The sequence below is a fragment of the Lepisma saccharinum genome, chromosome 6 (assembly GCF_977018435.1).
Source record: "Lepisma saccharinum chromosome 6, izLepSacc3.1, whole genome shotgun sequence".
Taxonomy (NCBI): Eukaryota; Metazoa; Arthropoda; class Insecta; order Zygentoma; family Lepismatidae; genus Lepisma; species Lepisma saccharinum.
This window is the reverse complement of record NC_139234.1, coordinates 71,402,702-71,427,260: the sequence shown is the minus strand read 5'-3', so window position 1 is coordinate 71,427,260 and position 24,559 is coordinate 71,402,702. Positions and strand designations below refer to the sequence as shown.

General features: G+C 35.6%; 1 protein-coding gene across 1 annotated transcript in view; it reads left to right on the top strand.

The window, feature by feature from the left end:
• LOC145989103 (ovarian-specific serine/threonine-protein kinase Lok-like) overlaps positions 1-24,239 on the top strand; it is a 68,403-nt gene extending 44,164 nt beyond the window's left edge. The window contains exons 7-11 of the mRNA XM_083124398.1: positions 762-884; positions 9,635-9,838; positions 11,680-11,882; positions 15,700-15,901; positions 19,869-24,239. Coding sequence (XP_082980524.1) covers positions 762-884; positions 9,635-9,838; positions 11,680-11,882; positions 15,700-15,901; positions 19,869-20,024 — 888 coding nt within the window. The 3' untranslated portion in view covers positions 20,025-24,239. The remainder of the gene's footprint in view (positions 1-761; positions 885-9,634; positions 9,839-11,679; positions 11,883-15,699; positions 15,902-19,868) is intronic.
• Positions 24,240-24,559: the final 320 nt, after the last annotated feature.

The window sequence follows — 24,559 nt, the reverse complement described above, 5'->3', positions numbered from 1 at the left end:
CCGCGGCGCCCACCCAGCGTCGAATAACATGGGTACCCGGGGGAAACCCTGGGGGGTAAAGGTGGTCAGGGGCATGATGCTGATCACATCACCCCCACTCACGACCGGATCAAGAAAGTGTGGGGCGTTACCCCCACACCCCCTATACGCCTTCATGGCATGGTGCTATGCACAGGGGGAACACTTTTTTTTTTTTTTATAGCAGCTATTGTTAATTCATACAATGGATATGCATTGCTCACCAACAGTTGAGCTCGTGTGTATCCATTCAGTTAGCATTCTTGCCTTTGGTGTAAAATGTCCTGGGTTTGATTCCCAGAGGAAATTCAAAAAATGTCTCTTTTGAGCCAGTATTACAATTGAGGTGTTACTTGAAAGCAAATATAGTGGGGTTCAGTCTAGAAATTCAAAAGTCTGTACTTTGTTTACTCCAAATGCAGCTTATTTTGCCCAACTAAGCCTTGTTCATCCCCACCTTACTATTTACTGCAAGGAGGAAAGGTACTTTAAGCATTTCATCATCCTATTGTTGATTGATTGATATGAAGTTTTAAGTCACTTTATGCACAGTAAGGCTAATCGGGACTGGACCTACAGTTTAAAGTGAAATTCAAACCACTATGTGCCTCCACCGGGTATCAAACCCGATCATCCTATTGTTATTCCCAATCTGGTGTTCATTGGAGTTACAACTTAGTTTGTCCTATACAGTGCATGTGATTCTTTTTAATTGTTGTTCTTTATATTTTTGCATTATACAGGGTAATTGCAAGAGGTATGCCATGAAAATCATTGAGAAGAAGACATTAAGTAATGGAGAGCACCCACTAAATGATCCAAAGAGAATTCTTACGGAAGTGAAGATATTGCAAAAAATGAACCATGTGAGTAAATAGATGCATTTCTCATTTGAAGCTAGAAATGTATGTATCATTTGCATTATGTATCTTCTACCAATGGAATTATTTTTAAAAATAGAAGTTAGATAAGAAATTTTGCCTTGGAAACCTGGAATTGTACTTGATTTTTTTTCTTCTGCTTGGAGTAGTCATCCTCCTTACAAATAATATAACTAAAAATTATAACATTTTTTTAATTTTACAAAGTTAAGAAATGTAAATATCACATTCTAGATATTACAATAAAAGGGAAAATCAATATGCAATAGAAGAACAAAAGGGAAAATGAAATATAATATAAACCAAAGTGTGAGCATCTTTGTTACTCATGTGATGATAACTCTTTGAAAGAATACAAATGTTATGTGAAAGCAAACATTATATGCCAAAACACCACTAAAATAGTAAGCCTTATGCTATATTTTCCCCTCTGTGTATGTAAAGTGTGCCGTATTCAGGCTTTTCATTAACCTGGAAAACCTTAGAAAAGTCATGGGAAAATCATTGTACATTTCTTGTACTTCCCAAGATTTGAGAATGATAGTAGCCTGTAGTTATGCATTTAGTCACTTTAGTGGCTGAGTGCATTAAGTAACCAAGTTCGGTCTCAGCCTGGGAATGGATGTTCTTTGTGATTAGCCAAAAGCAGCAAAAAAGCTATTCTATATAAACATACTGAAAAAAAGTGGAAAAAATGAGGAAGTGCAATTTACTACTTTAAAACGTGGGTGTTAGTGTGTTAAAACTCCACAGAATGGTCTGGAAATGTGTTTTAAAATTGGAAACTACCAAGTCAGGTAATTTGTTTTGCTAAAATGAATGGGGTCGTGTTATCTTTTGCACCTTATTTTTCATGGGTTGGGAGTGAAACTTTCGTGAATTGTAACATATGATCATTATTTTTGATTCGTGACAATTAAAGAGCCAGGTAAGATATGCCCAATTTCCCAAAATTTCCACCCTTTTTTTCATTTTTTTTTTTCCCCAAAATGTGGGGATGCGAGTCAACATCAAAGAGTAGTTTTTGTCATGATAATCTGTAAATTTCAATATAAGTGTAGGCCTTCTCTTGACAAAGATAAGCTTTTTATAAAAGCATTTTGCCATGCCTCCGTCTCGGGACTATAACACTTCCCACCTTAGGACAGGGGTAGATGCATGAGATACCTCGGGCTATTAAACCTGAGCAACAAACGTTAGAGGTTGATAAAAGAACCACAATGTTTACCCACTATGGAAGGAAATAAATCTGCATATATTCTGAAAGACAGGTTATCAATACATTCCATACACTTGATAAATTTCTACAATTTCAATCTAAAGTTTCATATTTCCGAATCCTTCCTCTTATGTACAATCTTCTTCTTCCATCTATGGAATTCTTCTTCTAGCTATAGGCTTCTTCTTCTACAGCAACCTTCTTCTATCTATATGGACTTATTCTTCTACAGCAAACTTCTTCTTCTACATATATGGACTTATTCTTCTAGGTATAGGCTTCTTCTTCTACAGCAATCTTCTTCTATCTGTATGGGTTTCTTCTACAGCAAACTTATTCTACATATATAGACTTATTCTTCTAGCTATAGGCTTCTTCTACAGCAATCTTCTTCTAGCTATAGACTGTGACGTCTTGCTCAATTTCGATGTTTGGAACAATCCGTCACAACCCATTATTTATTTTGGAAGTACGTGCTTTTTTTCCCTGGCTATCTCCCTGTAAAAGAAATAAATAACACACCCTCCACAAAAGAAAATACTTACAATATATATATATATATATATATATATATATATATATATATATATATATATATATATATATATATATTAAGTTTCTCAACCACGAGTGGCTGCGGTGCTGTAGGAAGAAAACCAAAAGGATCTGACAATCAAAATGGGCACAAGTCAAAAGTACTAATCCCAGTTTTACTTTTTTTTTTGGTATTAAATAGTGCGTCGCTCCAAGATCTTGCATATACCGCCAGCTGGTCCGGAGTTTTATAGCGGGCTCATCTAGTCCCACTCCCGACGAACTGACATGTATATGAGCAACCAAAAATACAACTCCCCTTTTTTGTGACCCTTTGCCAAAAATAATAATAATAATAATAATAAGTCTGCTACGCAAGAAATTATACTGGAAGGGGTGAAGTTATCTTAAACAGTGCCCAGCACTTTGCGTAATTACATGAATAGTAAGGTTAGATATTTTCTCAAAATACTTTTTATTTTGCTTAACAAGTGCAGAGTATTTGATTTGTTACAACTGTATTAACAATGTGTTCTCATTTAAATAAGTCGTTTCTTACCAGAAAAAAACAGTTACCAATTACCCCCCCCCCCCCTTCTTGACAGATTTTCACAAAAACATTTTTTACAATGACGATCCACGTCATAGATTCATTTTTACTTTGGATTTCCACTATCTCTTGCATCACTTATGCTACCAAAACTAAGTCCATGATCATTCCCTTTTTTTGACTACATATATACTTTGGAGGAATTAGACCCCGGCGATAGGAAATTATTATCAAAAAAAAAAATATGAAGTTACGATCTTTTTCCAAAAAATGTTTAAGTAAAAAAAAAAAAAGGAAGATGAAAGATTCAAAAAAAAAAGTCTATTAAGGTAACGCGATAAAACTAAACCATTCTTGTAATAATACTTAACTCCAATGTCCGCAAGGTTTCCACGTTCTAGTCAAGGCTCACAGGTGTATCGGAAGATAAGTGCTGAGTCACGCCACTTTGACTCAGCCAGCTATCACGCCGTGGAACACCGTTGCTGGAGTTGCTGTTATCGGAATCGGCCCAGGGAGAACACTGGTTCGCCCAACAAGGAAAACTTCTACCCCGAGAAGCTCGGTAGGTGGCAGTCTCGTCGGCCCCCATGCGAGTCTCTTTGAAAACAAACGAAGTTTCTCCGCGAACTGACAATCTCACGGATCGGTCTAATTCCTCTATACAGGTGGGCCGAAGAATGTGGCAAAACGGGATAAACAAGTCCCGATTCACCACAACCTCCCCCACCTTCGAAAAAAAAACCTCAGGCACCAAATAACAATTAATACACTTGTACCAAGGAAAGCCAAAAAAGGCGTATAAACCCATATCCATATAGCATGTATCCTCAAAAAAGCTTTTTTTGTTCGATTTTTAATTTTTTTCCAATATTGTTAGATCCCGATTAGCCCAATTTAAAAAATAAGATGAAACAAGATACAATAAATAATGGAATACATATCCAATAAATATGAAAATAGGCATAAGTGGAACCATTAATATAAAGTAGGTGAGACCAAAAATACCAAGGCAGAAATGTAGCTAAATGAGCACAATAATATGCTAATATATACGATGAATGAAAATAAAGCAAGGCCTTGCGAACACATAATGAGGCTGAAAACTGACACTTGGACGAAAACATGATGATACTAACAAAGACTAAATGCATAATATATACTCTGATTAAAATATAATCGGCCTGGAGCAAGAACAAAAAAAAAAAAAAACTCCAAGGGAGAACAACAAATTGTGGCAAAATACCAAGGTTCACACATATATATAGATATATATATTATATCATCAAAGTAGCACGATCCACCTGAAAAGGAAAATAAGTGTCCAGTGCACCGTAAAGTTTCTGCATGAATGACATCCCAGAACTATCCAGCGGTGACCACCAAACACTGCCACAGGGTCGGCATTCAAGTCCCAAAAATTCCACACCATGGTCAATCCATCGAAAGATGAAGAAATTATCAGTATCTGCCTTTCCATCATCTTCGTGCATCCCGCAGCAAAGGTAAATAAATATGGAAGTCCAGCGTCATCTTGCGAATAAAAACAACGTAGAGCAACGCTCGGAAGAACATGAAGAGTGCTGGAAATCTAGTCAAGCTTCGACCAAACCATGTCGAAGGAAACAAGACAATAATACACTTTCCAAAACACCATACTGAAGATCGCAACGACGAAGATGCGAAGATTCTTCACACAAGAACCAGGGCAAAAATTTATAAGTAGCACTGCCCAAAAAACAGAGGATAAGGTGAATCACCACCACGATCGAAGCACTAAGTATTCACTTGTGTGACTCCAAGGAGAGTACGAGCCATATTCACACGTAAAAAATCACAGGCGTTCCTCAAGACATACCTGAATTCCCAAAAAAATCATCTGTGTGGTGCAATCCATGAACACCAAGGTATAGTTGCAGTCGGAGATCCAAAGATCCAGTCCAGATCCAAACATGCAATATCCATGCAGTATACCAGGAACCAGGGGCGTACAGATGTACTGAAGAAAAAATCCATAACAGCGACGAGAAGCAGGGGAAAATAGAAGGCGCAGCGTAGCATGCAGAATCTAGTGGCACTGGTCACTGACAACCGGGTTGGTAAGCCACATCAACAAATCAAATTCTCCAGGAAATGTACATGCAAAAAATAAAATAACCAAAATTACTAAATAGAAAAGGGAAGAAGGAAGAAAAGATATAGAACAGATAGAGAAAAAATATACACTCTGGAAAATAATATTGAACAGATAGAAATGACAAGATTCTACAGAGCAAGACATACAAGTTAACAAAACTGCTCTTATCGTCGAACATTTTGGGGGGTTTCATTAGGCATGCGAACTCTACAAGTAGCCTGTACATGTCCCCATTTCGAACAGCGACGGCACTGAACATTACGCCTAGACATACCATTTACATTATAATTACCACCTCTAAAATTGGTGCCTGAACCCAATTGATTATTTGAAGTCGTCGCCATTAACCTATGTGTATTTGTATTCATATTCCTTTCATCCGAAGGCAGAGCGCTATAAAATTTTCGCTCCATGGGAGAAATGTCCCGTGCCAATTTGAGCAATTCAGCTAAATTCTTTGGCTTGGTTTGAAATAAAAGAAAACCCCGTGTATTCGGGTGCAAATTTTGAAAAATTTCATCAATCAAAAGTGTTTCTTCCCAGACCAAATTCAAGGCATTGGCACAATCAATGACCGAAGAAACGTAAGCAGATAATGATTCTGTACCATGTTGTACTCTGCAAACATGAGAATTAATAAGTAAAGCTACAGTATTTGATGGAACCAGGGTTGACCATATGTGACATTTTAGAGCAAACCAAGAGGCGGAGGCGGCAAGTGCCTCACGCCAAAGCGTCTTCAAAAGTCCCGTAGTCTTCCTAATAACATTACGGAGAACAAGTTGGTCAGGATATATATTGAAACTAAAAAGTAATTGCAAACGTAAAACAGTCAAACAAAAAATCAACATTTTCCCCATCACATAAAGGCAATTCATCAATTTCTGCATCAAGGTTACGTAAGGTTACTTTATCTGATGAAGAAGAAGGTTGAGAAACAGATTGCTCCGGTTTGCCGTCCGTTGTAGGTTCTCCCCCGCTTTCGGGGCTAACAAACAAGACCTTAGGCACCTTGACATAATCCACCCGCTTGGGTGTAGTGGAGGGGTCCAATTGGACATTGCCTCGAAGCTGTGACATAATGAAAAAAAATTACAGAAGGTCAAACTTTAAGGAATTAATGGGAATCTGAACTGAAATTTAAACAATTTAAAACCCTGAAAAAAAATTCTATTAATAATCAAAGATAGTGGGTGTAGGAAAATTCTGCAACTCGGCAAGGCAATACATTAAGTTAACAACAAATCTCTAATAAATTCAATTCCCCAAAAAAATTTCACTGCAAACCTGTTTAACAGAACTAAACGCAGTTGGTCAAAGGCGGAAGTCCAACACTGGAGCGAAAGCACCTTGGGAAACGTGGCCGTGCCTGCTACCATATAGTTTGTGACGTCTTGCTCAATTTCGATGTTGTTTGGAACAATCCGTCACAACCCATTATTTATTTTGGAAGTACGTGCTTTTTTCCCTGGCTATCTCCCTGTAAAAGAAATAAATAACACACCCTCCACAAAAGAAAATACTTAGAATATATATATATATATATATATTAAGTTTCTCAACCACGGGTGGCTGCGGTGCTGTAGGGAGAAAACCAAAAGGATCTGACAATCAAAATGGGCACAAGTCAAAAGTACTAATCCCAGTTTTACTTTTTTTTTTGGTATTAAATAGTGCGTCGCTCCAAGATCTTGCATATACCGCCAGCTGGTCCGGAGTTTTATAGCGGGCTCATTTAGTCCCACTCCCGACGAACTGACGTGTATATGAGCAACCAAAAATACAACTCCCCTTTTTTGTGACCCTTTGCCAAAAAAAATAATAATAATAATAATAAATCTGCTACGCAAGAAATTATACTGGAAGGGGTGAAGTTATCTTAAACAGTGCCCAGCACTTTGCGTAATTACATGAATAGTAAGGTTAGATATTTTCTCAAAATACTTTTTATTTTGCTTAACAAGTGCAGAGTATTTGATTTGTTACAACTGTATTAACAATGTGTTCTCATTTAAATAAGTCGTTTCTTACCAGAAAAAAACAGTTACCAATTACCCCCCCCCCCCTTCTTGACAGATTTTCACAAAAACATTTTTTACAATGACGATCCACGTCATAGATTCATTTTTACTTTGGATTCCCACTATCTTTTGCATCACTTATGCTACGAAAACTAAGTCCATGATCATTCCCTTTTTTTGACTACATATATACTTTGGAGGAATTAGACGCCGGCGATAGGAAATTATTATTAAAAAAAAAAAAATATGAAGTTACGATCTATTTCCAAAAAATGTTTAAGTAAAAAAAAAAAAGGAAGATGAAAGATTAAAAAAAAAAAGTCTATTAAGGTAACGCGATAAAACTAAACCATTCTTGTAATAATACTTAACTTCATGTCCGCAAGGTTTCCACGTTCTAGTCAAGGCTCACAGGTGTATCGGAAGATAAGTGCTGAGTCACGCCACTTTGACTCAGCCAGCTATCACGCCGTGGAACACCGTTGCTGGAGTTGCTGTTATCGGAATCGGCCCAGGGAGAACACTGGTTCGCCCAACAAGGAAAACTTCTACCCCGAGAAGCTCGGTAGGTGGCAGTCTCGTCGGCCCCCATGCGAGTCTCTTTGAAAACAAACGAAGGTCACGGATCGGTCTAATTCCTCTATACAGGGTGGGCCGAAGAATGTGGCGAAACGGGATAAACAAGTCCCGATTCACCACAAGACTTCTTCTTCTAAATATATGGACTTATTCTTCTAGCTATAGACTTCAAACTTCTTCTTCTAGCTATAGGCTTCATGGGTCTTTTTCCCAGCTCATTTGCATCCTTTCTTAGGCATTTACCCCCAAAGATCTATTGTCCAACATTCACAATTAATTTCACTATTTACAATCATATTCGTACGATTTCCTTTCGCATTGTTGCTTTAATCAATGTCCTTCTGACTTTTGCCGCACGCTACCATCTATCGTCCGCTATATACAACTGAACTGATCACGGCATTTGGGTGCATAACAATTTTTCAAAATCACTAAAGGTAATTGTATTGTATGTAATAAAATCATGTGTATAGTGATGACAAAGAAAACAAAACTAAAGTATAGTCGTTAGTTTTGGAGATGTGGTGTGTTAAATAGCATCACGTGCTGCTGGTACACAATTCCTCAAGATGTTGAAGCTGAAAAATGCATGGAAGTATTATTTGATAACTGCAAGAACAGCGTCAAATGTATAATTGTTGGCAGGATACCCGAAGTAAGCTATTCCATGCGTTACCTGTAGTGTGAATGCCATTTTCATCTTAACTACCATGCTGCAGCATAGCACGCTAACACAATAACATCAAGACAAATATTGGACTCTTTTTCCCTCTCAACCCAATGACACTGCTGGTGTCAAGGTTAAGGACAGACCCTCCCTCACTACACAGCCACAACTTTGCAATCACATGTTGAGTCGCTACATATGAGCTGCACTCTGAACAAGCACATGTATCAGGGCATCAAAATATTTAACATTTTGAATCACTTCAGCGTGATTACCCCCACACCCCCTATACGCCTTCATGGCGTGGTGCTATGCACAGGGGAACACTTTACTTTTTTTTTTTACTTTTTTTTTAATCACTTCAGCGTGATAACATGTGGACACCAGGGTAAGAGGTAATATCCAGAACTATGGATTATAGAAAACTATACAAATTTCTGACTCTTGAAAGTGAGTAATTACTAGGTGCATGCATTATTGACGGAAACACAATATGTGAAATAACACACCGTAATGTTCATTTTTCATGTTTTTGAAAGGTGTCGGGTGCATTTCCTACCATGTTTTGTCATGAAATTATGCAAAATGGACTGCAAGATGCAAAATATACTCAAACACTAAATTAAGACTTTACTGATGCGACAATTTCTGAAGTCTGAATTATTGTGCAAGTTATGCAAATCACGGGAAATTGATGAATTCTGTTGTAACTATTTGAGAAGCAATAATGCACTCCTTTACACAGGAATAAATGTAATACTCTGACAACTAAAAAATGTTCGATTCGTAAGGAAAAGTTAATTATGTGAAATAAGTGTAGTTTATAAATCAAATTTAGGGTTTTATTCACCATTTTAACACCAAAATGCCATTTTATATACCATTTTTGATCCAGCAATGTGCCCAGTTTTTGAACTGAAATCTTTAATTCACCATAAATATCTGGCTCTAATAATTACCTTTTATTGTACAGTTAAGATAATTTTCCTCTCCTGCATGTTGTGTGATGGAGATATTTTGTTTTCCAGCCATGCATAATCGAGATCATAGATTTCTTCGACATCGAAGACAAAGTGTACATTATACTGGAACTGATGGAAGGGGGAGAACTTTTTGACTACATAAAAGTCCAGCAGCAGCTATGTGAGGAGGAAGCTAAGCTTATCTTCTACCAAATAACGTGTGCTGTGAAGTATCTGCATATGCAGGGAATCACCCACAGGGACTTGAAGGTAATATTATATTGTCAGTCTGGTAGTGTTTCTAGCTTATACTCATGCTTAGAGACATGCAATTTCGTTTGAATGCAGATTTCTTTGGAAGATTTTCAACTATAATTTTGTGAAGAAATGATTCAAAAGATCAAGTAAAAATGTGAAATATGTGGAGGGACCCAAAAGAAACCGGAATTTTGTAATAAAAAATTGTGTATTTAATTTTAGGTGTTACAAATGTAATCTTGAAAGTACTGTCTGTCTTCACTTAATCTTAGTATATTTCTAAGAAAAACATGAGGGAATGGCAAAGAAAATTCCTTTGCATTATTGGGTCAAGCATGATTTTATGAAATACATATTGCAAAATGTTCAAAAACCCGTAAATATGACAAAAAATGTGCTCCTTTGGCCAGAATATGACGAAAACTTAAAATGGCAAAAATTAGGGAAGGGACAGATTAATTAATGGTACTTGGTCAGTATTGGCATATTGTATTATCATTATTGGTTTATTGGTAAAATTCCTGATAATTTCTAACAATCTGATATGTATCTGTAAGTAGTGTGTAATTTTGTGCACCCCTGCATCATATTCTTATCTTTTTAAACATGGAATTCATATGCCTTTGTTTTGTAAATTTTTACCTTTTTCAATGCAAAATCTCTGCAGTAAACTTCATTTGCTTCCACTGCATTATCTTTGCTGAATTATCTCTGTCAGTGATACACAACAGAATCTGTTGCCTTTGAAATACTGATGATGTCAACAGTGCATATAATCTCTCTGCGTGGAGAGCTGTATATTACCTTAAGATTTGGTGCACACAGATGTACTTTGTAGAAATTTAATCAGAACTTTCTCAGTAGCTCCATTGAGAGAGCACTGCATGGTGTGCGTGAGACCCAGGTTCGAGTCTTGGTTGAGTCTGTATTTTTTGCTTTAATTTCTATTGAGTACGAGGGTTGATCAACGTTGACCGAGACATTTGTGAATAAAAAGTGGTAAATAGCTGGAGAACAATAGAACTGCCAGAGGATGTACCTTCGTCCTTCATGGGTATTACACGTTCACCCTGATGAATGGCGGCAAGTAGTGTCTGTAGCTGTGGAGCAACAGTGTATGATCAAATTCCTTGTGAAGAAGAACCTGAAGCCACCTGAAATTTTGAGAAGATTGCAAGCACAGTATAGGGAACAAACGATGTCACTGTCAAGAGTATACACAAATGATGTCAAAACTTTTGGCAAAGAACGCTAGTTGCTGATGAATGAACCGCATGCACACATTTGTCCGACTGGGACATGCAAGGTGTTCTTTATGTGGATATTTTTATGAAAGGGTCATGATTAATGCCCAGTATTTCTGCACACTGATGAAGGGTGCCGTACATAATTCCATTTGCAAGAAAAAAACAGGGATGTTGTCTGCATGTGTCATTCTTCACCATGACAATGCACGGCACCACATGGTGAATTTGATGGCAGCAACTCTGTGAAATGGTTTTTGCTCCATGTTCTTACACTCTGGAGTTAGCCCTCAGTGCTTAACAGATTTGTTTGAGCTGCTTAAAGAACATATGAGAGGGAAGAAATTCAAGACACTGACAAAAGATGTCCTGCAGCAGTCAACTTCCTTCTATGCCAAAAGACTCCAGGAACTGACACAATGGTGGCAGCAGTGCATGGATGCTCAGCGGCGTTCTTTTGAAAAACTCATAGTTTCGTGCTTGTAGGACTTTCCAATTTTTTCCTAGAAATAAAAGTCTCGGTCAACCTTGAAGGGCCCTTGAACATCCTGTGTGCACCAGTAGACATGTCATAAAAACAGCCCTGTTAATAAGAATTTGCTGTTGCAGCTGGAGAATGTCCTGTTAACCAAAGACACCCCTCCGTTGATTAAAGTGACAGACTTTGGTCTCTCGAAACTGATGGACTCTGCCAGCCTCATGAAGACTTTCTGTGGGACGCCTAACTACTTGGCACCAGAAATAATGATGCAGTCGGGAAAATACACTGAACTGGTTGATGTGTGGAGCATGGGGGTTATTTTATTTGCCAGGTATGTTAAGTATCTTTGATTCCTGAGCTTTTATTAAATTGAGTGGGTGTTGTTTTATTACACTTATTTTTATTTTCTGCGGCAGTGGTATTAGTTTACTAATATTAATCAGGGTTGCTATGCGTCTGGAATTTTGCAGATCATCTGGAATTTACGTGCATTTTGGAGTCTGCAAGAGAAAAAGTTGCAAAATGAACAAGCAGTTATGAAGCGCAAGTTCAAACTGGGTTTCGAGATCTTAAGAAATGCCCCTGGGAATTTGAAACTCAAATAAGATTCAAATTCTATGAAATTGACATCGAGGAACTGAAAATCAGATTCTCGATATCTGTTGCAACAGGACCAAAATTTTACAGAAAACCCTAGAACGGCAATCGGTAGCACTAGTAGCAATGTCAATTGGACTACAGTGAAATCCAGTTAACAATGCCAACCCTATTCAATCAGTCAATTCCCTCATATACATCTACTCCTTAACAAAATCGCCTTCCTTCAGACTCCCCCCTTCTATACCACATTCCCCCAACGCCCCCAGGCTGCCATCATACAACCTGAATATGCCCTAACCTATTGTTTCAGCTATCCTTTTCCCCAAACATGGAAATAACCCTTATTGACCAGAGCGAAATGTACACTCCTCGACTGAAATGGAACATCAGCATTAAACACAGAAATATGTACACAATTTACACACCAAGAAAATCATATGGTTTAAATCGCAAAATCACGAGTTAATAATAGATGTTTATTTAACAACAAGCATTTATGGCAATGTCAATTACAACTTTGTAACGGACCCTGTTTATCCTTGAAGTAGGCCACGTACTACAATTGCGTGCCTGAGATTTCACAACTATCAGATATGAAGTGATATGTTTCAACGAATAATTATGACAAATCCATACTCAAGATTATATGCGATACTGTTTTTCCTTTATGCAGGCAACACGAAAATAAGTTAATTTACAATGTAAGGAATTATAATACAATTCAGTATTTTATGAATTTGTACCTTTTCTCAAAAATTTGACCTTAAGGATATATGCTTGCACATGTATATTTTTAGATTAACGGAGGATAATACAGTCCCTGTTTAATATTCTACTTAGACCATAAAAGGCCTTTCCCAGCAAGCAAGTTGCACTGCCTACAGAAACTGGTAAATACGACAATGTATACTCTTTTCACCACCAATGTTTTTCTAAGTATACAAATGTAAAACCTAATAACTATGATCCATACATGCTGGAATATTATTGCCTAAATTAATTCAAAGATGAATCAGATTCAAATTCACACATTCAGCACCCTTTAGCCATCATTCGAGCTCCTTTACAACATTACAATCAAGATGGCTACGCGACGTGCAAATTTTCCCGCTCCGTCTAACGAAAGCACAACTCGCGCATAATGGCCATTATCGAACACACGATACTTGTTGAGATTCGTAAATCGTAACCTTTGGGGAACATGTCCAACCATATGGATTCACTTATTAGTTTTCAGTCAGTGCGATTGCCATTGATTCTTTTTCCGCCCGTTGCGTTTCAACCACCATCCACTCCTCCAGGACCGAGTCCTTGATCCGTTCCTCTTATCACCAGTTCTTGCATCCGATCCCATTCGTCCAAGTCCCTTCGTTTTCTACTAGGCCAACGGGTTCCACGATCCGTTCTTTTTATAACCAGTTCTTGCATCCTATTCCATTCGTCCAAGCCCCTTTGTTTTCTACTAGGCCAACGGGTCCCACGATCCGTTCTTTGGAATCAGTTCCTGATGAACGCTACCTTTCTTCCAGTTTCATGGATCTTTCCTCTTTTTGCAAGTTCGTAATTATCACTACAAAATAAGTTTGCATTATACCTGGTGATATCTTATTCGTAAACAAAACATTAATTTGACAAATTTAAATTCAGGGTGCACTGAGGACATCTATTGAGAGTCCTTTGAATCAAATATCAGCTCTGTTGGCTGATCTGTATCCTACTGCCATCTATGGGCAATTACAGTACCCAATAGACTTCTATGTTATCAACCAAGTTAAACCAGATATATCAACTTGTGAGGAACGCTTATGACACCTACCGTTATACAGTTCACTTCCATTTCTGGATTCGGTTCTTGTGATTCCGCTCCCAAAAAAGATTCAGTTTAGAAACTTGTTTCTTTCGTTCTTATGATTCTCAGTCTTGTGCAAAATTATGGTTCCTTCGAATTTCTGCAATGAATTTTCACTTTTATAATACTAGATATTAGAAAGAAAATCAAAGTAAAACTTGCAGTCCAAATATCTGATTGATAACTAAAGCACATTGACAATATGATCATAATTATCGGAAAGGTGGTGAAGATAAGGTTATCATCGTCTATTATTTTATAGATCTTAGTCTTGTTAGCATTTTCTATAGAATTCCTATATGCAAGAAAAATTTTTCCAGATGCTGTGTACTTATAAATGTAAGCAAAAAAGCAGCATTTTCTACAGCCAGAAATGAAAATTGTGTATGGTTTAAGAACTTTTTCTGTTTATATTGTGGAGATCTGTTATGATGAAATAATGTACCTCTGTTACCTTAGCCTGAAGGCTAGATTAGATGCACGTGATTGTAGCACCCAATACATTTAATGCCCATTGTAATTTTACATTTTACTCTTCAAATTTTCACGTGTTCTTGTGTGTGTAGAATAAAATTTGCTAAAAAATAGTTGTGAAAGTGAATATTCATAATAATTAACAGATTATAAATTTAATTGAAAAACACAAGGTTCAAAAGCATGATTATAAACATGTCTGGAAATATTTCATTTTTGGACTGAAAAACCTGGAAATGTCAGGGAATTTCATAATCAAAAAATCATAGCAAACCTGTTAATGCAAGTACTTGTTATGCTTACGGTTCAGAACTGGAGTGTCATCCATTCACATTTATTAGGATATGACACCTTTATTTTCATTAATAATGTTTAAAGGAAAAGGCTGCTCTATGACTCACTCAGTGAATGGATACATGGGACAACCCTGGAGAGTAACGGTGGCAGGAACATGGTGGTGATCACTATTACCAAGATCGAGAATGCATTGAACCATACCTGCACATCTTGCATGTTTTCATGGCACTGTCCAATGCACATGGTGGTAGCTTCACCTTTACATGCTCAGGGTTTGTGCTGATTGGAAATCCCAAAAGGTTTGGAACTGTCAACAAGATCAACTTCTGAGCAAGGAATTTGAGATAACATAGGGGAATTTCACACCAAAGTGACAAGCAACATGCAACACATGTAGCTTGGGAATGAACCAATCAATGCCAACTTTATTCTACGTAAGACTGCATTTGGTTGGTTGGTCCTCAGGTGATAAATGACATGTGTCGCTTGTCACAGGGCTGCCCCACGCGTCGGCCTTCAGTGTAAATCCCCTAACACATTTTTTTTTTTTTTTTTTGTTATTTAAGAATTAGACAATTGAAAATGCTTTTCACTTTTTATTCCAACTACTTGATGACATATTTCATATAAAATGTGTTTATAAATATTTGTAGAAATGTATTGAATGGTAACATAATTGGAGTTTGGGGAGAGCACCTAACTTGTAAAATTTCAAATTCCACACAGGCCTACTTTTGAGGCCCTCACTTAAGTAAGGAGGTAAATATTTACCATTTAATGTTGGGTCAGTATAGCATGGTATCAGTAAATTTCTATCCTTATTAGTTAACATGTTTGTATTGGTGATTTAACACACATAGCATTAGAATATGATGATTATAGTATTTGGTAGCACAATAAAAGGGTACAAGTATATTGTCTATTTCAGCCTAGGTGGATACCTCCCATTTTCAAGTGACTACGATCACATGTCCTTGGAAATGCAAATTAAAAAGGGCTATTACAGATTTGCCAAGCAGCAATGGTGTCGTGTGTCTGAGAATGCGAAAGACTTGGTGAGGAAAATGCTTACAGTGAAACCACAGAACAGGATAACGGTGGATGGCATTCTTGCTCATCCATGGCTTCAGGTAAGCCTGCATTTAAGTGTTAGATCTTTTACTCAACAATTCGGAAGTTAGAATGCTGAGTGTAGCACTACAGCAAGTTCATGCATGCCTATATTACACCTTCCATTGATAGAAATCGATGCGTGAATACCAGACTGAGATTGTGATGCATGCTATTGAGGAAGAAGCCCAGTGCGAGTGTCACACGTGCAACATGTGCATCTTGTCATTTAACTTCGGTGTGAAAGGTTGCATTTATTTCTGAAGGTTTGTTTCTAAGTGATACATGTTATGTGCTGTTTGTCACTGTGGTCTGAAAGCTCTCTCAAGTATTGAGTTTGGTTAGTATTTGCCATAATTTTACTGGATTCTTCTTTTTTTTAAATTTATTTAATCTGGTATTTATTGTGGTTATTTTACACCACGTTGCATAGAAGTGCTGACTGTGACAGTGACCATTATTTAGTAATTGCTAAATTAAGTGAAAGACTCGTAGTGATAAATCATAAGCAACAAAATGTAAAAGTTCTAAAATTTAATACAGGAAAATTTGCTGATGAAAGAATTAACAAAGATTACCAAATTAAACTGTCAAATAGATTTGATATTTTTCAGGATTTAAATTATGAGGAAAATATAAATGAAACAGACTTAAATGAGAATTCAAAGCATACGAATGCAATAGAATCAGCAGCTAAAGAAAGTATAGGGTACCATGAACCAAGAAAAAGTAAGCCGTGGTTTAATAATGAATGTTATAATCTAATAGAAATGAGAAATCAGGCTAGACTTAAGTGTATCTCTGATGATACAAATTTTTACAATTATAATAGAATAAAGCGAGAAGTTTAGATGTAAAAAAGAAAAGAGATTACTTGAAAAGCAAAATTAATGAAATTGAAACAAATTGCAAAAATGAAAATAGAGATTTATATAAAGGTGTAAATGAATTTAGAAAGTAAATTTGATAAAAAATAAAAACTGTTAATTTTTGGCTGATCCAAGGGATATTTTAAATAGATGGAAGTACTACTTTAATGACCTTTTAAATGTTCATGTAGGAGATAAATCAGAAGTAAATGAAGTACATACAGCAGAACCTTTAGTTCCAGAACCTAACTTGGCTGAAATTTAAGATACTATTAAAAGTCTAAAGAATAACATAGCACTTGGCATTGATTTAATACCAGCTGAGTTAACTAAATATGGTCGAAATTCCTTAATATGTCAAATTCATAAATTAATTTGTTTAATATGGAATAAAGAAGAAATTCCTCAATATTGAAAAAAATCCATCATTGTTCCTTTGTTTAAAAAAGTGATAAAATGAACTTCAATAATTATCGTGGATTTTCTCTCCTCTCAACATCATATAAAATATTATCTAACATTCTTTTAACAAGACTAACCCCATACGTTAATGAAAATAAAAAAGGTGATTATCAATGGATTTAAACGTAACAGATCAACTATAGATCCATTGATTTTTAAACAGCTAATGATTTCGTTTAAAGGGATAAATTATATAATATACCATATTTATGCATGTATAATGCGCAACCTGGATTTTGTTGGGGGAAAGTGACAAAAATTAATTCTCGTATATACTGTGCAGTATAATCCAGGTTCAAGAAATGGATTTCTTAGTTGTAGGTCGTAAAGCCGTTGCTATGCCGATCAAAAGTGAATGACATCCTACCTATTCAATGAGTCACCTGTTGCTATGTGGACCAAGAGGAGAATATCCTCTTGTGTAAACAATAAGTTGCCAACCCATGCCACCTCCCCCTCCACTGTGTTCAGCATCTCGAAGCTTTCACTCTTTAACCACTTTATTTATTCTGTAATAGTAGTAAGCAAAATCAAAATTACATTATGGATTTGCAGTGTTCAGGAAGTTATTTTCTATTTCTCGTCCAACAAATACTGGTGATATGCATCCCATGTGACGGAAGGTGCATGCTTGAGTTCTGGCAGAACAGCACTGCTTTCCTTGGTGCTTGTTGGAAATGGCCTTGAAAATTTTATACGTGGTTTTGCTAATTTTGTCTTTACTTTTTCTAAAACAAACTTCAAAATGTATATATTTTCCATGACTAACGTAACATTTATAAGAGGCACATTCAGGACCCTCAGACTAGCAGTTAGCAGCACAAAATTTCTTCCATTAAGGCATTTACACACTCCATGTATGTCATATTATTTGGCCAGTAATACATTTTAATTATTATTTTATTTTTCCTTATCTTTTCTTTCATCCAAAGTACAATAAAAATCACAACGTTCCTTCTTTTTGTGATGAGCTTATTTCAATCTCATTGCACATTAGTGTCACCATCTTGAATGGAATACTGTTGCCATATTCAGAAACTGCATAATTTAAGCTTTACAATGATATACGTATAACATGATAGGGTTCAGTGAACATGAAAAGTCAATGCAAGTGTCCCAAACTCATTTAATGGCCCCGTATGGTTTCATGTTGGCTGTCCGAATTATTCCATGTATAATATGCACCACAGTTTTTGGGAGCAAAAATTTTGGAAAAAAGTGTGCATTATACATACGGAAATACGGTATTAGTCGAGTTTGAAATACCTAAGAAGCTTGTTAATATGATGAAAGTATGCAATAATGAAACAGAAATTAAAATTCGTGTGGGTCTTATATGTCTGACAAATTTAAAATTCATGATAGGTTATGCCAGGGAGATTCATTATCTCCAAATTTTTGATAACTCATTTGAATCAGTTTCAAAATTCAAATACTTAGGAGTAGTACTAAGAAATGCAAACTATATTAAAGAGGGAAATGAAAATCAGACTTAATGTGTGTTACTTTGTCTTCATGAAGTTTTATCTTCTCATGTAATATCTAAGGAACTAAAAGTTAAAATATACAAAGCAGTAATTTTGCCTGTAGTATTATATAGATGTGAAACTTGGTCCCTTACATTGAACGAGGAACATAAATTAAGAGTATTTAAAAATAAAATGAGGGATGAGGAGACAGGTGAGTGGAGAAGGTTACTTAATTTAGAACTGCATAAGTTTTATTCCTGTTCAGATAATAGAATAATTAAATCAAGGAGGGCAGGCCATGTGGCACAAATGGGAGAGGAAAGAAGAGTTTACAGGATTCTTGTTGGGAAACCTGATAATAAGAGACCTGTAGGAAGACAAAGATGGAGGGATAAAGTTGAGATAGACCTAAATGAAATCAATAAGGATGGAAAACATTGGATTGGTCTTGCACAGAATAGGGACAGATGGAAGGCTTGTGTTGCTGCAGTCTTAAACCTTCTGGTTTAAGAAGACTAGACAGTTAATTATTTTACACCACTGTCCTACCTCTTGTGTTAAATGCAATGACAAGCATGAATGATGAAATGGATAATATAACAAACACAATGATATATTCATACCTCAACCACGATTCAAAGCTGGAACCTTCGGCTTCATCGCATATTCATTATGTTCGCTAATTCAACTTCATTCTTTACGAGCTTCAATGATAACCTCTGTAATGCACCTTGCACTTTTATTGCATGTCATGAATGCCTGGTTTGTTTAGGGAGGGGAAGTATAGTCATTGTCCATAGTCACTGCTGCTTTCAGCACACTAGCTGATCTGTCAGCTCCCCTCCCAAAGTTCAGACTACTTCTGGATTGAGTGTGTTTAAACGAAACATGTCAAATAATGAAAAGTACAAAAAAAATACATAGAATTCAGTTCATATGCAAAAGCATTGAGCTCCTCAATGGCATTAATAATAAAACTATTGTCTTCTGTTCGAGGGGTCCAGTTTTAAATCCCAGTGGAGGCACATTACACAATGGTTTAGATCCCACTTTAAACAGTCTGAAGTAGCCCATCTGAGCATAAAGTGGACATAACATTTCTTTTGTCATGTACAAACATTAACTTGCAGGTGTAATTTTCGCATTCAGATTTCACATGTCTAAGTTCCATTACTTTCTTATTTAAGGATGAGGCCATGAAAGAAAAGGCTAATAAATTAATGGGTCTAACCGCAGATGTAAGCATGGTCAGTTTGAGGTCATCAATGGATAATATGTCATGTGAACCACCACAGAAGAGGTTCCGTGTTTCCAGAATAGAGGACGATAGCAATGAAAGATAAACTTCCTATGACGCACACTGAATTAGTACAAGTGCTCTAAGTTATATGTTTGTCTAAGTGCCTGTTTATCGTAAGAAGTGTAAAAGTTGTGTGTAAAATATGTGTATAAGTGAGTAGCATAATGCTGTGGACAGTTGCATAATGCAAGTATTGTATCTTTGTATTCTTTTTGATGAAAGGTTACATCATGGATTACCTTATTGAAGACTGTGCTCCATTCTTTTAGATATATATATATATATATATATATGAGAAGTAAACCCTATTTACTTTTTGTGTCAGTCATACATTTCAAGTCAATCAATTTAATTTTTCAGATATTTTCTTTGTGTGAATATATTAGCTACTTCTTATCATTATGGTCTGTGATTTATATGTAGTTGTAGATTAGAAATGGAAAATCATTCTAGTATGAGTTTTTGTTTTGTACTCTTTTGTTGTTTATTGTAGTCATTTGATATGAAATTGAAAATTATCACTTTTTATACTTTGCAACTGGTGTTTGTTTTGCTCATTGGAGAAACAACTGACTGATATTTACGATTCGAAGCTGTTCTAGATTTTGATGCATTTTTGGAAATATGGCAGTAATTAAGAGTTCGAAAGTATTGTATGAAAATGTTTTAAGACTGAACTGAATCCATCATTATACTTATGCATTGCACAACTTTTTCCTGTACTTGTATTATAACAGTTGAAAGGTTATGCTAAACAACCCTACCTTTATGTTTATATGGGTGTTACTTGATGGTGTTAGAAAGTAGAACATTTTCTTCTTACAACTTGATCAGTCACAGTATGAATTATAATTAGAGAAGAATTTCAGCCAAATATGTTAATTTGAGAAACATTGGCAGACAGTGTTATCTCACATTGGACTGCATCAACAAAAAATGGTAATATTTTATATTAACTAAATTTCGGTTTTCAATTATACTATTGATCTTATTTTGAAAACTCAAAGCAGATTGTGTTATCTTTTGTTTCAAATATCAAAGAGATTGTAATGGCATTTGAGTTATGAAATGGAATAGCAGGTGCTAAAGAAACAGTAGAAAATAAGCGATGCTAATATATTCTAGTTCTAATTTCCTAACATTTTTGAAGGGATAAAAGGTAGTGAATATGTAATCAAATGGCTGTGCAATGCTGCAGGAATATATATGTGAAGGGTACAAGGTGAAAACGATCAAAAGTCCACTTTTGGTGAAAATTTAGATTTTGCTACCATGCTACTGCATCCCCACATGCATCAAAAAAACGTTTTCCTGCTTCATTCTGTGCCATTTTCAAATTGCTTTCCTGTTTTTTTTTATCTGTACCCTTCATATACCTAGATAAATTTACAAGTGAATAATGGAAATTCTTTGTTGTATTTATCGTGATACAATGTCTATGTAGCATATCTGGGTAAGCAGTGGTTCTCAATGTTCGTAGGTAAATTCTATTCTTAAGAGTCAGTGGCCTCAAATCCAACAATTTTCCTCATAAATACCTTTGTAAATTAGTTACCCTTGAAATTAATTATTAATAAGTAAGTTATGAATACATAGAAGCAAAGTAATTACTTTTTCGGGGAACTTGACCTTTACCATTCCACAGAAAGTGAGCCTAGATGTCCCAATAGTAACAGTGCATAAAACACAATTGTTTCTTCATAAATACAGCATCATAAAAAAGTAATCAAGCATATCATGAAGTACTAACGGTCAGCAGTTTCAAATGTGTTTTTACCAATTTCACTTTGAAGTGGTAACCAACAGAGAAACCTTGAAAGCACTGTTTCGGTCAGGACATCTAGGCTTACTTTCTGTGGAATGGCCCATGTGTAAACACATACTCTCATGGCATTGGTGCATAAATTGGAAAACAATAACATTACGTGCAAGGACTGATTTCCTGTGATTTGTGGTTTCGTGTTCACTTTAGGGAAATTTCAGTCGGACTGCAAACTGCATGCACCAGAATATGCTGTTTCTCCCCAGTCTGTAAAAGCATTCCCCGTCCTCTACCAACAGACACAGGTGTTGAGAAAATTCCTACCAGAGTGACATGCAAGCAACATGCAACATGTGCAGTTTGTCATGTCACTTCTTTAGTATGAAAGGTTACATTTATTTCTGAAGGTTTGTTTCAAAATGTGAGCACTTCAGCCATCCAATATCATGGCACTGCATGTCAGTATGAAAGTAAAAACACAGGAGAAGAAAAAAATTCTTACGATGCACAATACCACTGAAAGGTTACCATCCTCCTCAAAAAAATCTGAACTTTGAATATTCTTCATGAAATATGTTAAAACTTTATATTAGCCTTTGAAATAGATCCCAAGCAGAGAATAATAAACAAGCCTTTCTGACTCCATATAAAACTTCCAATATGTCAAAATGTAACACCAAAAAACAGTTGAATTAAAACATTAGTAAGTGTTTATTTTGATTGCAATAGTGTTCCACCCAAACCTTTGCATTGCATAATACTTGCATTCATCAAACAGAATATTCCACACTGTTCTTTGCAACAATAATATGAGTTGCTTCCTCTACCTACATCTTCAAGATTGTCCAAATTTTCTTGTCATAGTCTAAACAAGACACGCTGCATAGGTATCATCTTATTCAGGTAATTTTACATATACCTTACATTTTCCCAGTGCTCACATCAGTATGTTATAAGTATTTTTAATCTTTTTCATGTCTTGTATATTTCTATCGTATGCTGATGTAATTTTTTCTGTGGTTTCCCCTGGATGGATATAATTTTTAATTTGCATATCATTTTGTAAGCCAAGAACGTAATTTCTCTGTGATGGGCAAGTACAATAAAATTATTCCATCCAGTCCCATGTCTTTATAGGAAAAGTGTAAATTCTTTGTCTACCTAGACTTTAAGTTTTTTATTGAATCAGTACTAAACTAACTGATCGGTTAAGTGATATACATATTTTTGTATTGTGTATTTAGTTGAATGTGTTGTGCCTTATAAGCATCATCATAAGCACTGTTCATTTCTTGAGGGAAACCTGCTATGGTCATTTGACTGAAGCCTTTACTAAAAAAAATTGAACTTCATGATTATTATATAGTGACACTTCTTAAATTAACTTCGATATGTTTCATAGTAATGTTAAATGCAACAATTAAATGTTCATCAATGTTTTGAACCAAGAGCTGTGGTTCTTCTTAACAACTGGTTCACTAAGTATTAGTACCACTAATTTGGTACTATATCAGTATCGGCCAATATAGGCATGCCGGTGTATTAGTGTATCAGAAAAATTACCGATAATTTTACTGATCCATCTATAAATATCTTACAATTTAGTGCAATGTTCTGCCAATTTGTTATTATTTGAATACATGCTGCACTTTTTTTAATAGTAAATGTCTAAATATGCAACTTCTTTTTCACTTCATTCATCTGCTAATATACATTTATTAAGTAGGTAAATGAACCATTCATATCCTTCAAGGACCATTTGGAATTTTTATCAGATTAGTAGAATATTGGTGTCTGTAAATTTTATAATGGTACTTTATCGGTCTCAGCCTAAATTTCATATCCACCCATCCCTATTATTTACCAATTCTAAACACCTGCAGTGAATCTTGGTCAATGAATTAAATAATATTATGACAGATTGTGAAATAATTTGGCAGCAGCATATTATTAAAATCGTTCAATACTGGCTGCATTTTTCAGATTGTAATGTTTTATTCATAATTATTATGTTTATGGTATTATGTAGTTCCTAAAAAAAAAAGGCCCGTACTTTAGTTACTGCCCAATAACTCAGGAAAAAAATACAATAATATATTTGTCAACATCAGCTGGAACATCTTCAGTTTGTAGATAAATTTTCTTCATAGTTACACCAATACTTAGCCAGACAAATGTTAGTTATTTTTGCTCAGTGTGCTCCATTTCTTTGAATTGTGAGATAAGTGATAAGTATTCCTGCATTTGGTTTTTATATAAAGTTAGTGGAAGAGTTCTGAAGATCATTATTATATATAATATAAGAGGTGATTAGTATATGAGAAGTAACTTGTGTATTATATTGCTAAATCAAAACAGAGTTGTGTGTTTATTTTTGATGCAAGAATGGACGGCAGTGATAAAATTATGATAATTGCTGAAAGAGCTATTAGAAATTAATGTTATATTTCATGTAAAATTAAATATATTTGTTTCAGAAGAATATTGTTATTGAAAATAAAGTACAAAATTATAATATATTCATTCATTTCCATGAGTATAAACGCCCATTGGTAACAAAGTGGGCTTCAGTAGACGAGTTTTGGACTCATTCTCGCAGGCAACAGTACCAGGCTCAAGTCCTGCTGTGGGCAGGCACGTAGCAAGGGGGCTGAAGTCCCCCAAATCCTACAAATATCTAATTTTAATAGTGTATAGTGGTAATTAATTTTACTTCCTTAGCAGGATTAAACATTATATCAAAAAAACGTTTAGTGTATAATAGAGGAACTGGGTTTTATATTCTTATATTATAGCATTTTGGAACATGTGGATCC